Genomic DNA, 17,989 nt, shown 5'->3' with positions numbered 1-17,989 from the left:
ATGAGAGTGAGCTTGCAATAGATCTTTTGAAAATACCTGGAAAATTTTTAAAGAATGTCTTCAGGAGTTTTTTAAATGTAAGGAGAAGAAATGGAAATGTACATTGAAGGAAAGTTGGTGTTGCATTAGAAGGTCTAGTCAAAGGTTTTATTTCCTGCAGTCTTAAGATGTGGTGGTACGATTCTTTGTGATGCAGAAACTGCCACTGAGCGTGGCTCTAGAAGTAGATCTTTAATGTAATCAGATACGGAAGTAATGTTAGGACCTGGGATTTGGCCCAGTTGTGTGTTGGCCAAAGGCTTATACATCTATCAGAGGACCCATCTGAGCTTGCTGTGGCAGAGGTAGTGCCCAGTGAACCACCAGGGCACAGGATGCGGGTGCCATAAAGCAGACTTTGCCCCAGCGATCCCAGCAACCTGGTGTCTACATTGATCTGACTCTGTGCAGTGTCTGAAAGTCCAGTTATTTTTTTACTTCTGAATTAGGTCCCTAGATTAATTAAGTAGAATGTCTTTCAACATTTAGTGACCATAGCTTCTTTCATATTGTAAAGAACCTAGAGAATTTTAGTGTTTTCTGATAAGTCTGACTTCAGAACTTTAAGTGTTCATCACTTAAAACATGTAATTAAGCGTCTATTGCATGTGCAGTTGTCTGTCTTTTAATTGATTTGATGTTATCCTAAAAGACTATCAGTTATCGTAAAAGATTTTGAAAATCTCTGTTGGTAGCACTCTGACCATTTTTCATGCCCTTTTATTGCTCTTTTCCCAAGAATCAGTTCCAAGTGGAGAGAATCAGAATGTGGCAGGAGGAGATGAAGAGGTAGCAGATGAATATCAAGAGTTAAATGCAAGAGAGGAGCAGGACATTGAAATAATGATGGAAGGCTGTGAATATGCCATCTCTAATGCAGAAGCCTTTGCAGATAAGTTATCCAGAGAGCTACAAGTGCTAGATGGGGTACGGATTTCTTGTGAAATATTAATATTTCTGTTAGTGTATTTTCCAAGGGATGGCTGGAATGTTCCCAGCCTGTCCAGTGTTGCTAGATTTGGACTTAGCCTATATTTATACGAGTATTTAGTTGTTGCTTTTCATCTTCGAACACCAGATTTTTGTAGAGTAAAATTGTGACTAATGAGAAATGTATAGTTTACTTGGTGTCTGACTATTGTCAAATTACATTACCCTTTTTTTGGTAGGCAAACATCCAATCAATCATGGCCTCTGAGAAACAGGTGAACATTCTGATGAAACTCCTGGATGAGGCACTGAAAGAGGTGGATCAAATTGAATTCAAGCTGAGCAGTTATGAAGAAATGTTGCAGAGTGTCAAAGAACAAATGGACCAAATCTCAGCAAGCAACAATCTCATTAATCTTAGCAACACTAACAACCTGGAGTTGCTGTCAGAGATAGAGTTTCTTGTTGTAAGCATCTCAAGTACTTACTTAATAGTCCATTCAAACATGTAGTGAAGCACGCCACATCCCAAAATTTTGTTGTGCTTTATAACAAATTAAAAAATAAAAAAGCCACTATAATTACATGCCAATCAAATGGTTTTAGCTGTTCAGTTGCACAGGCCAGACTCCAAAGAGATGTCTTTGGTGCACACAGAGGTTTGGGCATGTCCAATAGGCACTTTTAATTTTTTTCTCTTTGGATGGCAGACCACTCTGTTACATCATAAACTGCTTTTGAAAGCACCCTCCATTCAAAAAGTAGTTTGACATGTGGAGCTGCTGTTGGAAAAATAAAAGTCGAAAGCCCCATTGGACACCCAGGACTAGTATAGTTTGGATCTTGGCCAGACTATTAAAATCTCCTATCTGTCAGATGAATACCAGGGCCCAAATGGCTAGTCCAAATATACAACTTTGGGCTCCTTTCTCTGGTGCGTGAAAATTAAAGTTGTCTTTAGAGGTTTTACGTTTACAATCATGTGCATATTTCCTCAGACCTAAGTCCTACCGTGGTCAGTAGAATTCACTCCTAGGAAATTTTTTGCTTTTACAGAACCATATGGATTTGGCAAAAGGTCATATCAAGGCTCTCCAAGAAGGAGACCTCTCATCTTCTCGGGGCATTGAGGCCTGCACAAATGCAGCAGATGCTCTCCTACAGTGCATGAACGTTGCTCTTAAGCCAGGTGAGTTATTTTGGAAGATAGGAAAAATTATCCTTTTGTTATTTTTTTCTTCTTGAATTTGTTGTATTCTGGTTCTTCTGAGTCCTTTTTTTGTTTTGTTTAATTCAAAAATACACCTTATTAAGGTAATCTTTTTTTTCACTGTTCTGATTATAGGGCACGAGATGCTTTATGCTGTCCAGCAGCAGCAGCAGCAGTTTAGCAAACTGCGTGAACAGTTTGCCCGGAGACTGGCCAGCCATCTCAACAATGTTTTCGTTCAGCAGGTATTTATATTTTCATACAGAACAGTAAAAGCGTATAAGATGCTTCTCATTTTTATTTTCAGGGTTTTATAAGCAACTATGTGTTTAAAGTAAGAGCTTTTTAGGCCACTTGACTGGCTTACAACACCTTGCTTCCTTAGTGAACAGTGGCTTGAACATGTTATAGTATTAAGTCTCTAAGTAAGCTCTTTCTATGGAATACACAAGATAATGTCCAGCTGAGCAGAGCTAGCTGGTTCCCTTCAGTGTGCAAATATGCTCAGCACTTTCCCAACTGTTAATTTAAAAAAATGTGAAAATGACCGTTAGCTTAGATGCCTCTTCTGAAGTGTTATACAAATGAAACGGAAGTCAGGATAGGTCTGTCTCCTTGTTTTAGGTATACTAGGTGAACACAGAGCATGTCATAAATCTAGTATATTTCTGATTCTGTGGAGGAATATGAGTGGATCTACACAGTGTTCTTTGTGAGCTTCCGGGAGCATCTGGAAGACACTGAGAGGCAGAGTGATGAACTCTTGGTGTCATCCTTCAAGTCAAATTTTACATTCAGTATTGAAAATAATTGGATGTCCCTTGTTCGTGTGGCCCCTTGTGCACACTTCAATTATTGAGAGAGCCTTGATTGTGGTTGGTAGTTGCATGTGGCTTTCTTATTATAAAGTGGACATGTGCCATTCCAAAGAACATGTTTGGAAATGTGGTTCATTTAATTGAGTAGGGTTTCAGTGGAAATGCATTTTGATTGAAATTTGAGATCCTAACCAAATAGTTGTTTTGAATGGGGAGAGATCCCTTGTCTGCATTGCAAGAAGCAGTGAGTATGGAACTATGATGGGCTGCACTGAAAGTTATGCTGTGATAATGGAACACAACCACACTGTGCTTTGAATAGAATCTTATTTATTAGCTTCATTTACTCTGGTGTATTGTGGTGACAAAGTAAGACATGGAAAGATACAATCTGGTGGCCACCTGTTGTGGTCTTTCTGTTTGAGCTCATATACTTTTTTCTCAATCTCTTTGCAAGTGAATATATTTAGTTTGATTTTATGCTCTTTTTCTTAAGGCTCTTAAACTGGTATATTCAGTGCTGAATCCCTGGGGTAGATTGTATGAGCCTCTTTACTCAACCTAGTGTTTTATCCCTGTATTTTATCTCCAAATAGTTTACTGAGACCCTTCTCCAGCTCTATAACAGGTCGTACTATCTTTCAGTCCCTGTGAGTACAGAGAGTTTGAATCAACCTGCTTTAATTTTACAAAGCCTTTAAAAAAAATAATTTAAAAAGCTTGCTAAGCCTAACTATTTTCTGCAGTGTTGCCTCTGCCAAATAGGAAAAAAATGGATTGTTAATTGAGAAAATAAATCCTACTAGTTGTTGTCTCAGCTCTAAAGCTTGCTGCATAAGTGATTGATATGCTTTGTAAGAGAGACACAACATAGGCAAGAAAATATTGACCCAATGGTTTGTAAGTGAGTTTTCAATTTGAAGTAATCACATTGTTTGTGCATGAGTGGTGCATAAAGCTCTCTGAGAATATTTGGTGAGGGGCAGAATGCTGGACACTACTAGTGCAGTAGATCTAGAAGCTTTTTAGTCATTCCATAATACTACTTTTTATAGGATATAATAATTATCCTGACAGATGTGACGTGTGTGTGTGTGTGACTACTAAAACCGATCACATTTAGTATTCTGTTTTGGGCTTGCCCTAACTCAAGAGGTAGTGAAAATGGTTTCCAGGCTCCTCTCTAAACTGTCCAAAAGTGAAATTCAGAGACTGGATCTCTTGGGCTTGCAGTGGCCTTGGGACATGATGTGGTGTCTCCGTAGGTAGTGAATGGATGGCTAAATGTACATGAATATTTTCTATTTACTAGCACCATTTTGTATTTAACATCTTGTCCAGAGTTGCATTTAAAAAGTGTTCATCGCATTTCTACTGAGAGCTCTTTCTTGTTTACAGCTTAAATAAAATCTAGATAATTTTATTCAAATCAAAAACCCAAATACAAAAAAGAGGAAGATCTAGTTTTTCTCTACATAATAGAGCATGAAAGCTGATTGCATCTCAGTTATGGCATGCATGTAAATTCAGAGAGAAAATATTGTGCCTTGAAAGATTAAAAAAATCTTGAAATTGCAAGCAGAAAAAGCAACTCCTGATGAAAATGCATTATGGTTGCAAGAAATCATTTCTAACATGTCATATGTGGCTCAGCATTTATTTTCTCTTAAACTACTTTTGTTTCCCAAACTTTTGTGTTGCAGTGTTCTGCCTTTCACAGTGTTGAAAGGAAGACATAACAGCTCGAAGGCATAACTAATAAATGCCAAATAGCATCTCTTACATCTGACAAAGTGTGACCACATTCTTGGGGTATCCAGGTTTTCAGGTGTATAGGTTTGGTCACTCAGACAGTATTCTTCTATTGTTTTCTTCTGTCAAGGGTCATGACCAAAGTTCTACTCTTGCTCAGCACTCTGTTGAGTTGACATTACCAAACCACCATCCCTTTCACAGAGATTTACTTCGATATGCCAAACTTATGGAGTGGTTAAAGAACACAGACTATGAAAAATATGATGGACTGACAAAGGTGAGTGGCTTGGAAAGTGTAATAATTGACTCTAAGTAAAATAGCATGGGGAACATTGTTCCACTTTGCAAAATCAGGCAACCCTATTGTCGTACACTTGGTCTCACATTCCCAGGGTTTTGGGGTGCTCAGAGTTGTTAGTTCTGAACCCCAGAGCCCACAAAGATCCCTGTTCGGTAGTCCTGCCACCACCCTGTAACAGCCAGTGTCTCAGTCCAGGGATTCTGAGACCCTCTAGGCTTAACTATATCTCTTGTAGGCACTGAGCACTTTCTTTACTTAAAGTCTCAGTCCTCAAGTTACTAGTCCACAATGGGGATTTTTGGTAGCTTGCTGAACAGCTAGGCAGGATTCTGAATTTTTGTCCCCAACAGACAATGAACCAACATGGTAAAAAGATTTTTACTTTATTAAGTACAAAAGGTTACAAAAAGTTACAAAAGGCAGCAAATGCTAGAGGCATAAAACTTCTAGGAACATATCAGCATAAAACAACAAAGCTAACTGGCTAACTCTATTATTCTCTAACTCTCACCTGGGTCAGCTTCTTTTGTAGATCCTCAGGTCAGTTACCTATGGCCACATGGTCCTGGCGGGGCAGGCTGTGCACCCACCACCTATCTTACCAAGAGACCAAGACCAAAAGACCCTGTCCTCCAGAAGTGGGGCTGGAAGCTTGCCCTCTCAGCTCTTCCCTCCCCCCTGGAGATCTGCAGCTGCATTCCATCCTTGATGGGCGTCTTTCTGGCTGCCTAGGTGCTACATAATCACCTTCCATTGAGTTGTAAATCCTAGCAGCTAGGAAATGCAAGCCACTTCTGTGTTACTGTTTTAGCTTGGTTCAGGCCTTGCAATGCTACTAGGCCTGAACTGTACATATCCATGACACCTATCACCTACTAAAAGCTAGCAACTTATAGGCCAATCCTATCACTAATGGCTCTGCCTGGTGCAGCAGCACCAAAATGGCTACCACTTCATTCAGCAGCACCACCAGGGCTACCAGAGGTCTCCTCAGGGGAAGGGAATTGCAATGGAACTTCTCAAGCCTGTACCGGTTATTTTGCTGGCACAGAGCCTCTGTGTCAGGCTTTGCAGCCCGATATAGAGGGTATGATACGGCGGAGTAGAGCTTTGCCATACCCACCCCATCCTGGGCCAATTTCTCCCCTTGTCCCACTCTTCTCCACCCGGTTCCGCCCAGTCTCTGCCTTACCCTGCCCCCAAAATACTCATTGCCAGCTGGTGCTGCAGGAATAACAGCTGCCTCTGCATGAGGTATTGAGGCTCAGTGCCAGTGGCTCCTTGTCTCCGGGTGCTGCAGATGTGCCTTATGGCACGTTTGCAACACCCAGCGCCAACACTGTGAGCCCATAGTATTGGGCTTCCAAGTTTGTTCAGCAGGGCATGACTGTTTAGCTCTTGAAGAATGGCATCTTTTTCTTCCATTGCTTCTCTACTTTCTTTGGTCTAGGTCAGTGTTTCTTAAACTGTGGGTCGGGACCCAATAGATGGGTCACGAACCAGTTTCAAGTGGGTTTCCATTCATTTCAATATTTTATTTCTAATATATTAGACTTGATGCTACCATGGTCTGTGACTGCATTTGGGGAAATGTTAAAGATCTGTACTTTTAACAGGCTACCATGTATATGTTTTTAGCAATGATGGGACTTATTCCTGGTTAAGTATGGGTAGGCTTGCAGTCTAGGATTGTTAAAAAATTTTCTGCTTGATGTTGTCACTTCCGGTCATTACATCACTTCTGGTGTGTCCTGACAGATTCTCATTATAAAAAGTGGGTCCTGGTGCAAAAAGTTTGAGAACCACTGGCCTAGGTTGATTCCTCTTTTTCTTGGGATTATATCATAAAGCAAAAAATATGTTCTATGTAGTTTCTTTAGTGTGTTCCATCAGATTCAACAGTTCTGCATTCAGTTGCTTCACCTGTTGGGGTATTAGCTTATATCCTTGGGTGTTGAAACTAAGAGCAGGACACATGCTTCTTTGTGTGTACATATATAATTACACATTTATCCTTTATTTTCACATACCTGCAAGGTAACTGTTGATGCAAATCAAACATAAAATCAATCAATGGTAAGTGTTTTTTTTAAATAAATGGCCAGTTAGTTCCATGAACTTCAGCTACTGTATACAGTAAGGTCATCTCTTCTACAGCTTATTTTCTGGAGCTTGAAGACATATCTTGGTTTCTCAAAATGATTCTAAATGTATGTGGGGATTGGTGATGAAACTTATTTTCTTTCCCCGAGGAAATGCTTTGAACCAATTATATCTATCATTCTGGACTTGTTTTTCTTTAAGAACTATATGGATTATTTATCACGGCTCTATGAAAGGGAAATAAAGGATTTCTTTGAAGTTGCCAAGATTAAAATGACGGGTGCAACCAAAGAAGGAAAGAAATTTGGTAAGGGTCCAACAAGCACTCTCTTGTTTCAGATTTGTGTTAAAGTGGTAAATAGTGTCAGAACAAGCTTGTGCTCATTGCAAAGACTGAAATTCCAGAGGTTCTGTGCTTGACAGGCAGAATGGTACTAGAATCACCAGCAATCTACTGTATTTATCTTCTCTTGGTACTGCCTGTTTTTCCAATGACCCTGGGAGTTTTCTGCCCAACACCAATAATGTAAGGTATGCTTAATAACTTCAGTGAAGCTTGTCATTTGTAAATAATTTTGAATGCAAATATCTAGAATATGTGGGAGTTAAACAATACAACAAAGTAAGTAACAGTGGTATTTCTATGCTACCAATAAAATAGAAAAAAGGTTTATGATGGACTTCAAGAAATGTTCTTGGTTTGTCCTTGTTCATTTGTTCGCTTATTTGTTATTCCTAAATGTCTTTAACTAAGCATAAAATATCCAAGAAAATTTAAATGCCAACCAGTCTTGTCAGATAACACTGGCTTAATTCCTTCTAAAATACGGAACAGGGGAAAAATGTGTAGCTTTCCTGAGCCCTTGAACAGGGTTGAAGAAACCGGCAAACTATTTTGAATTTTGATGGAATTGTCTGCTTATATAAACTGTGATACAGTATAAAAATGGTACAGTCAAAAAAACTGATCAGAGGCACCTTTTGAAATGGTGGCTGTCTTATATTATGTAGGGAAAAATGGAGTGTCCCTATTTATCCCAGCATACTCACTCCCTTGTGTTACAAGATTGTGAGCCACTTGGGAACAGAGAACCATCTTCTCATTCCTTTTGACTATTTTGAGAACATTTTTTGTTTGAGAAGTAGTATATAAAAATAGCAATACCTTGACTTTCATCCTCTTTCATTACTTTGCTCTTTCAGCCATTTTTAATTATATAACCACATTTTAAATTTCGTCCACATGCTGTCCTTTCATCCAGTTTCATCCAACATCCAGTTTCTTCCATGATGTTTGTCGAAGTTCTAATGCTTTTCTTTAATTTCTGTTTATTTAGATTTCACATGCATTTGCATGTGTTATATTTTACCATTTTTGCCAGCCAAAATAAAATTTGCAGGCTAAAAACTCTGTGCTTTGACATTCATCCATTTTTTACCTTCATCTGTGTTCTGGTCTCTAATCGGATCACAGTGCAAGATATTGCTGTATAAATGAAAAAGAAAGAGATGCATATTTGCTTAATTTAAATGAGTTGAAGGATTCAGTTTTTCATTGCATAGAATTTGGGTTACCATGGGATCAGAACTTTGACTACTTAAGCAATAAAATAGATACAACCCCATTCATACTATGACAAAACTTTATCTGTATGGGACTGAGGGACCAATCTTATCCAGCTTTCCAGCACCAAAGTAGCTGAGCCAACAGGATGTGTGCTGCATCTTGAGGTGGGGGGGCAGTAATGGACGGCTCCTCAAGATAAGGAAATGTTTGTTCCCTTAACTTGTGGCTGCATCTGCGCTGGAATGTTAGATAGGATTGAACCCTAATTCATGACTAACTAAACTTAGGATACCATACAAAGTGAGATGTTTTGTTCCTTAGAATTATATGTCGAGTACTTTCTCCATCTTTAAGTAAATAAGGATTATAAATTTGTTTTAAAAGTCATCAGTATAGTAATTCAATTTATAATACTTCCACATGTAAAAATTAATACTGTCACTGGTAATTTATGGTTAATCTTGTATGAATTATATTTTTGGGTACCCAGTGAGTACAGTAGGCTCATTACTCTAACAAGAAGATGGAGGTTTCCACCAAATCTTAGTAAAAAAATCAATTATTTTTCTAATTAACTTGCAGTGATAGAATGGACTATGGGTTATGGTACCATTTTTACCAGGGCTGTATGCTTTGTTCAAGCTTCTGACTGAATGGAAACATTATTCTCTTCCTCTTTGCAAGATGTCAAGAACCTGCTTTAATATGCTTAAAATGTTCCCAGTGTCATATATAACACACAGTGCAGATTGCCCGGACATTATTCTGGCTTTTACTGTAGGACAATGCCCTACATCAGTGTTCCTCAACATTTTTCCTCTGCCATACCACTTCACATGGTCCACCTATTAGAAGTACCACCGAAAGTAACTGGCAATGACATCATCACCAGTTACTTCTGGGTTGGTTGACCAGATGCAACACAACAAACACCAGTAAGAGGCTCTGGGCGGACAGGAGGGCTTTTTCGAAGGCACAGAAAAGCATGCTTTGGAATTCTGCCTGCCAAGCTGAACCTCATGCCAATGTTTGTGTCGCGTTCCTAGTATTGCTACCGGGCAGCAGGTGTTTAAGGGTCCTGCAAGTACTACCAGACACCACCTCAAGTACTACTGGCGGTGCCTGTACCACTGGTTGAGAAACACTGTCGTACATCCTTCCCTATATTTTGGGAAGCATCTTTTATGAACAGCTTGTGAAGAGAAAAATTGCGCATAATACACCATGTTAAATTGATCCATAAGTTGCATTCAGTAGTATATTGGAAGGTTGACCAACAAAGTTATAAGGCTGTGTTTTAAAAAGGAGGGTCTCATAGAAACGAAATCTGAAATTGGTCATTACTTTAAATTGATTTACTTCCTGTGGATGTTAAATAGATTTCATACACATTGTCCTCATTTGTTACTACTAGGTTGGAATGTAATTTCTAGACCTCTTTCAGTATTTGGATAGTATGCTTTGAATTTGCAGCCTGATTGTTTGGTCTCTTCAACAGTGTTGAATTCTAGCATGTTTATATTTAGACTGTGCAAAACACATGCAAATAAACATCTCACTGCAAATACAGCAAAGAAAATTACTCACAGCTATTGTGAACATAGGTTCTCCTGCAAAAATATTATGTATGTTAATGATAGCATGGTGTGTGTGTGGGGGGGGTGCCTTGGACGTTTCCGAACTTGATTGTGTTAAGGTTAAAGGTTTTTGTATAAATTATGAGAAGAATGGTGTAGGTTCCCAGTCTTGTCCCAATGTGAGCAGGTTTCAAGAAAACACATCAAATACAGCAGAGTACTTTCAGCAGTTGTATTGAGCAAAGGATATCACATTCAGAGTAGTCAGTAATCAGTCCAAGAGTCAGCACAGAGAGCAGTCAGTTCCAGTATAACAAGTCCAAATCAGTTCCAATAATACACAGTCAAAGGTTCAGTCCATAAGTCAGTAATATCATATACATACAGTATCCAGCCTCTTCAGTCACTGGCAGCAGTCTAACAGTTACTCCATCAACTCCCCTGCTGCTGCACTTGAGGCTCCAGCAGACTAAGCTTATGTAGTCGGCTCAGCCAAAAAGTATTGGCTTGGTCACACCCAGGGTGTGCCTGTCCCAGGTCCTTGCTGATTCTGCTGAATCATCCCTCTACACCTGCTCCCTGAACCAACATGTAAGCTGTGGTTCTGCTTCCCTCAGAACTCAAGCTGACAGATTGGCAATTTTGAAAGCATTTCATATAATTCTGTGTGACAAGTGGAAAGATGTGTATGTTTTTGAAATGTATAGAAGTTGCCAGTGGTTAGATGATACTCAACTTGCCAGATTTGGAGTTTTAGATTTAATTTTATGTACAAATGTAAATTGCCCTGTTTCAGTAGTGTTATATATATATGAAAAATGTTTGCAAGACCTTTCTGCATTACTGGATGTAAGAAAATAGTGATCTCTTGCTCCTCTGAACAATTTCTGTTGTATGGGATCTTGGGGCATATCTGTCCAGTTTTCATGCGGCAACCATATTGGGCAGTTAAGCATCTTGCCTATGGCAAGAAGGAGCCTCCTGGAGTACACAGGATGCTCTATTTGACAAAATAGAGCATCCTGTATATTTAGGGTTCACAGCCTATATAATTAGGGCTCACAACCACAAGGTTGGTTTTTTCTTGCCGTTTCTTCCCCTGAACAAAAACTGAAATGGACTACCAAAACTTAGCATGTTTCTATATAGTTAAATATTCCGAATTTGTACTTCCCCAGCTATGTATGTTTGCAACTGTAGTTACTTGCTTCTCATAGTTTTCTGCATGTTTTTTCCAGCTAGTGCTTAACTTGCATCTCGTGCATGGTTTGTGCAATATGCATTTTTAACTTGTCTTTGTCTTTGATGCTTGCAACCTAATCCATCCCAGCTACACTGCCTCGAAAAGAAAGTGCTGTCAAACAGGAAACCGAGAGTGAGTATGACTAGCGCTTTAAGTGGTTATTGCCAGTGCCTTCTTGTCTCTGTAAAAAGTAACTGTCATGGCAAAACCTATTAACATCAGAACTGTTGGACACAATCTTTTTGCACAGATTTTTGTGTGCTACCAGCAATATGAATTTTTAGCTGAGAGAGGAGCAAAACATGACAATTGAACCCTGTATGGGATCTTAAACTACAGACTAAATGCAGTGGAAATGTGTTGCTACTACATTTCAGTAAGGCTTGTCTGCACAGAATAGTTTTGGAGGCTAGATAGGCATCCAGTCTCTAAGTTCTCACAACTTAAGAGTGGTTCAGTTCATTGTGACTCCCTGCCAGATCTACATTGAAAACCACTGTTTTTCAAGCCCATTATGGGGATTATAGATAGCACTATCAGAGGATGTTGTTCTGGTTTAGGAGTTGCTTGCGCTGTGTAATTCCTGCCCTCCTGTACAACTGCAATCTAAGAGTATCCTCAGTGGTAAAACATTCACGTGAAGTTCAAATGCAGCTGTGATGTTAGCCTGCATAGTTTGCACAGCCATTTGCACCTAATAGTCTTTTAACAGCTTCCAGAAAGTTGGTAGTAAACTTATGATTTATATAGCACTAGCATATCCCATCCCCAGGCTTTGTCCGTCTGACTTCTCACTTCTAATTGTAATAGTGTTTTGCCTGTTTTGGAGAGAGGCAAAGGATTGTTTCAAATTACCACTTAGAACAGGGATAACCACCTTCTGCAGTTCTAAGCTTTGTGGCCTGGTGGCTGTTTACATATATCCCATGGCATCTCCACCTGCATAGGCATTGCCATCTGTAACCTCCACCATGTATTGATCATGCATTGAGCATTATCATGAAGCTGCTTGGTTGCAGGCTAGTGGCCACAGTCATCAGTGCTGCATGGCTGGAGGCTACAGTGACCAGCTCTCCATGAGACTGGAGGTGCTACCGGATTAGTGCCTAAGGTGCCATTATGTGCAGGTAGTTGCTTGAAACCATCCATATCTACCTTTTCAAGAAATGAGTTTGGATTGAATGGTGCTTGGCGTGAGTGGGTTGGTCTCTTGATTCTCACCAATTTCTCTCCTCCCGTTGCAGCTTTCTTTGTCACCACAAACACTGTTCCAGAGGGCTTCCAGGCCTTCTGGAACAGCTTTTCAATGGGTGAAGGGGCTGCAGTACAGGAGAAGGTGAGGCAGGGAAAGACTTGTTATCCAAGCAAACTCTGCTCACCATTCTTAGGATCCAAGTCAGAATTTTTTACTTTTAAATTCTCACAGAAAAATGCGACATCATGGGTTCTAACTATACAGAAGCAGTGTATTTGCATAAACATATGCTTTTGAGCTTTGTGCAGCTGAAATGGAAGAGGGAGAAACAAGTGGGAAAACCACAGTAGGTGTATAAATATCTGTGCACAGTCAAAGGTCAGTGGTCCCGGGGCACTCTGAGCTAAGGAAGTTCTTCATTGGCAGATAAAGTCTATGTATCTGTGAAGGTAGCCTGCAGGTGAAACACTTGTACTGAAAGATACCTCTACAATGGAGGATTGTCCTTGTCTTTCAGCAGGTGTTTGCTACTATTTACTTTTTTCAAAAAGAAAATAGTAACTTTTTGCCTTTGTTCTGCTTTGCTTCTAGAAGATGCCCCTACAAATGCATCTGGCCTTTCTATCTGTGTTCTTTTTCTGGAGTGTTATTGGTCCTATGGTATTTCTTGTATTGCTGGTCCCAGGTGTCTGTCATTAAGTGTTTGTTCCTAAACCAGTTTCTTCCATGTGACTTTACCAAAGTGAACTGAGGTCATTAACAGCAGTCTACTGACTTCATGGGGGAAGTACTGAGGATAATATTAGGTAGAGGGAAAAATACTAACTTGAATATGTAATACTTATTGCTTAGCAATGTAAGATATTCCATCTAGGATAGCTTCTTACATGGTTTTTATTATATCATAGGTCTTCATGGCAGTTCTGGAAAACTGACAGGTTCAACTTCTAGTCTAAACAAACTCTCAGTTCAGAGTTCAGGAAATCGCAGGTCACAGTCATCCTCGTTGCTGGATATGGGAAACATGTCTGCATCTGACCTTGATGTGGCTGATAGAACTAAGTTTGATAAGGTAAAACATTAGAACGCAAGTTAATACCATATCCCTGCAGTTCCCAAATTCTCAGGAAGTGTTGGAAGCTGTAAGTGCTTGTGGGAGAAGAGAAAGGGCGGTGACCCTATCACCATTATATGGGAGCTACTGTGGCATGCATGGCTTTCTCTTGTCAGCTTAGATAATGTTGGAAATCATGGGCTGCTTGGGAGAGCAACTGGGACAGCACTGTTGTGGGAAGGAACTTCATTGTGTGCTTCTTTCCAGTGTCCTGAGGCTTCTGATATTATCTCTGCAGCATGAGAAGAAGCCATGGAAGGGGACACACAAGGCCATCTAGTCTGCCTTTAGCAAGAAATCCTTTATTTCAGCCAGTTATAAACGTTGCAAAATCTCTCCCCTTCCCTGTCCCATGAGTGGTTTTGAGTGTTTTTCTGCATTTAATGCAACTGTGGTGGGTTTTTTATTTTAAGTGTTTATCTTGCATTTTGTAGATTTTTGAACAAGTCTTAAGTGAACTGGAGCCCCTGTGCTTGGCAGAACAAGACTTCATTAGTAAATTCTTCAAACTTCAACAACATCTCAGCATACCAGGAACAACAGTGGTATGGCTATTTTAAAGATTATTAACTTTTTAAATATAGAGGCATTGTTATAGCTCTGAAATGGCCTTTAAATTTTTTTCAGGGTGACCAAGAGGAGGTGGATGGAGGAACTTTATCAAGGGCACACAATACTGGTGGCCCACAGGCACTTCCTTCAGAGTACGTTCTGATGTTTTATCATTGCTGATTTCTAAGCATACAAAAATGCAAGTATTTTTAATAAACTGTCAGCCCCAAAGTGAATGCTCATTGTTTGGTAATTAACAAAATATTGGTTCCTGCAGTTGCAAACATGTTTAGTGTACAGCGGGACCCCAGCATCCATGGACCTGGCATCTGCAGATTTTACTCTCCGCGGATGCCAGCCAGGATTCCAGTTTAAGTGCTCTTAAATACTAAAAAGTGCGCAAAAGTAGGCTTTCCTACCTCCGCACATCACAACATAGGGCTCAAGTGGGGCCAAGTCTGGTTCCGCGCGGGTCCAGAGGGCCCGCATTGAGCCAGATCCACAGATGCAAAATCTGCAGATATGGAGGCCCCACCTGTATTAGGATCAGATATCTGAGAGCTGGCCCTCCCCTAGCCCACAGTTGAAGATCATAGGAAGCTGCCCTATGCTGAGTCAGACTTTTGGTGTAATATATTGAGCAACAGGAAGGTTTCAGAAAAGAATCCATCTTTCCCTGCCCTGCCTGCAGCCATCTGAGATTGAACTTTGGTATCTATGGTAGGGCCACACCTGGAGTATTGTGTCCAGTTCTGGTCACCACATCTCAAAAAGGACATAGTGGAAATGGAAAAGTGCAAAAGAGAGCGACTAGGACTCTTCAGCTTAGAAAAGAGGCACCTGAGGGGGGACATGATTGAGACATACAAAGTTATCCACGGGAAGGATAGAGTGGATAGAGACATGCTCTTTACAATTTCACATAACACCAGAACCAGGGGACATCCACTGAAATTGAGTGTTGGGCGAGTTAGGACAGACAAAAGAAAATATTTCTTTACTCAGCGTGTGGTTGGTCTGTGGAACTCCTTGCCATAGGATGTGATGGCATCTGACCTAGATGCCTTTAAAAGGGGATTGGACAAACTTCTGGAGGAAAAATCCATTACGGGCTACAAGACATGATGTGTATGTGGAACCTCCTGATTTTAGAAATGGGCTTTGTCAGATGCAAGGGAGGGCACCAGGATGCAGGTCTCTTGTTATCTGGTGTGCTCCCTGGGGCATTTGGTGGGCCACTGTGAGATACAGGAAACTGGACTAGATGGGTCTATGGCCTGATCCAGCGGGGCTGTTCTTATGTTCTTTCCGTGTGTAAGGCATGTGCTCTAGCACTGAGCTACAGTCCCCTCCCTGTAAGTAGGAAAAGCAACTTCCTTCACAGCAGCATTGCAGGAACAATGAAGGAGAAATTTGAAAGTTTTGGAACTGTAAGTATTGCAGAAATGATAGACAATGCAGAAGTTCTTTGGATGGTAGCATATGAGAGTTGCTTTTCTAAAAGCTGAATGCTCTATACCTGGGCTGCATCTTATTTAGCATTAAGTAGAAAAAGACCACTGTACTGGAAGGAAGGAGGTTAATTACTACCTGCAAATGAAAATTAACTCTAAATTAAGTTTTTTTCTTAATGCATAAATAATTTCAGTACTTTACTAATTCTAATCTATGTTCATTGTGTTATCCACTCTCTGTATTTTGTAGGAATTACATGATCAGGCAGATGATGATAAAAATATTTCGCTGTGTTGAGCCCGAACTGAATAACCTTATTGCTCTGGGGGACAAGATTGATAGCTTTAATTCACTTTATATGCTGGTGAAAATGAGTCACCATGTATGGACAGCACAAAATGTGGATCCGACTTCATTCCTCAGCACAACACTTGGAAATGTTTTAGTGACTGTAAAAAGGAACTTTGACAAATGCATTGTAAGTTTTTTTTTATCAGCTTACATAATTGAGTTCTTTGGGGTCTGCATATTTGTTTGGTAAACTGGGTAAAAGACAATCTCTGTGCATTGGCTATAGAGGTGTCAATCATAAGGCCTGGGGGCCAGATGCAGCCCACAGAAGCTCTTCATCCGACCCTTGGGCTCTCTACTGCTGAGCAGTGCTGAAGAGCAGCCCTTATGATAATTTGGTTCTCCTATATCTTGCATATTGTCTGTCATTTGCAGCTAGTGAGTTTTTAAGTGAGAAAAAGTGCTTATTTCTGATTATGACATGTTTATGACATCACTTTCGGCCCTCAGCAGGCATCATGAATGCTATACGGCCCACTGTATGAAATGAGTTTGACACCCTTGGGCTACAGCATCTGAATGTTTTGTAGATTCTTACTTGTATACGCCGATAACTTGTATTTCTTCCCCCTCAAAATTAGTGGGGTTGAAATACTATATAGTTAATCTGTGTCCTTACAAGTAATTTTGGCATTGCAGCAAATGCATGGGGGTTCACAGGCTGATTGGGCACAATTTTGCAGTCCCATCATACACTGATTTTTTTTTATCTATTTCTCAATACCAGCCTAATAGGGCCTCTGTGATGTACAGTTAAACTTAGTATCTGTCTTTGAAATGGGAGAGAATACTGAATGTTAGATCTATAGGTTCTACTGTGGGGGAAAAAATATGACCTCTGAATAGAAAGCTAAAAAGTACATATTGAATATATTTCACAAACAAAGACTCTTAATTCAACTTTTTAGGTTAAAAGCCTCTGAAAACTAAGACCAATCTAACTGCAGCGTGAACTTTCTTGTCTTGAACTAAGTGAGAAGTTTGTCGGTATTTCTCAGTGGAAAGGCAGACAAAGAGAATAGTACATAAAGCATATTAAAGTCTGAGTTGGATAAATCATCCTACTTTATAGAAGAATTGGAGATGTGTGGTTCAGGTATCTGGATAAAGGATGTGAAGCTATCATTCAGATTCCCTGAATTGCTTAAGTTTCTACCTGCAGGAATATCAATAGCACAGAATGCTAAATGCAAAGAATCTACCACTGCCACCTTGGAAGATGAGCACAAGAGGGCTCTTAAACCATGTTGCCTTCCAATAGTTCTTTGCTTAAACTTCTGCTAGTCAGAATTAAACAACTAGGCAAGCGTGCAGCCTTATAGCTGATTACAAGTTGGGGCCATCTGTTTTATCTGTCTGTCCCTCTACCCTTTTCAGCCAGTTCAAAGGGTGGGGCCTTGGTATCTGCAGTGTATCTGTTTTCGGACTCACCTGCAAATACCAAAAATTGTGGATAAGCAAATCCACGATTTTTGGTCGCTTATGCCCTCCAAAGGCAATCAGAGCTGTGCTCCAGACACATCCAGAGTCACATCTGCGGCGTCTCCTGCTTCTGCAGGCTTCAGAATGGCCCATAGAGGCAAAAAAACGCTACTTCCAGTTTCACAAGGGAATCCAGAAGTGATGTTTTTAATGCCTTTTAAGGCATTGTGAGGCCCAGGAAAAGCCCTCAGAAAACAGTTTTTGCTTCATTGGGCCATTCTGAAGCTTGCAGAGACCATGGGCAGATGTGCGCGGCCTCTTAGGGCTTCAGAAAGCCCTCTGGATGTGACTGGAGCA

At 40.2% G+C, this 17,989-nt stretch overlaps 1 protein-coding gene across 2 annotated transcripts in view; it reads left to right on the top strand.

The window, feature by feature from the left end:
- The window catches only part of EXOC1 (exocyst complex component 1), a 34,897-nt gene that overhangs the window by 13,448 nt on the left and 3,460 nt on the right, over positions 1-17,989 (top strand). The window contains exons 5-15 of one of the 2 annotated variants that reach the window (XM_066632523.1): positions 779-966; positions 1,209-1,436; positions 2,026-2,158; positions 2,315-2,424; positions 3,594-3,647; positions 4,880-5,029; positions 7,358-7,463; positions 13,647-13,810; positions 14,287-14,397; positions 14,480-14,556; positions 16,109-16,337. In XM_066632523.1, the coding sequence (XP_066488620.1) occupies positions 779-966; positions 1,209-1,436; positions 2,026-2,158; positions 2,315-2,424; positions 3,594-3,647; positions 4,880-5,029; positions 7,358-7,463; positions 13,647-13,810; positions 14,287-14,397; positions 14,480-14,556; positions 16,109-16,337 (1,550 nt within the window). The remainder of the gene's footprint in view (positions 1-778; positions 967-1,208; positions 1,437-2,025; positions 2,159-2,314; positions 2,425-3,593; positions 3,648-4,879; positions 5,030-7,357; positions 7,464-13,646; positions 13,811-14,286; positions 14,398-14,479; positions 14,557-16,108; positions 16,338-17,989) is intronic. The other variant, XM_066632524.1, reaches the window with a different exon arrangement.

The sequence above is a fragment of the Tiliqua scincoides genome, chromosome 6, assembly GCF_035046505.1.
Source record: "Tiliqua scincoides isolate rTilSci1 chromosome 6, rTilSci1.hap2, whole genome shotgun sequence".
NCBI classification, from domain to species: domain Eukaryota; kingdom Metazoa; phylum Chordata; class Lepidosauria; order Squamata; family Scincidae; genus Tiliqua; species Tiliqua scincoides.
The sequence above is the reverse complement of the archived record's forward strand: the minus strand, read 5'-3'. Positions and strand labels throughout refer to the sequence as shown.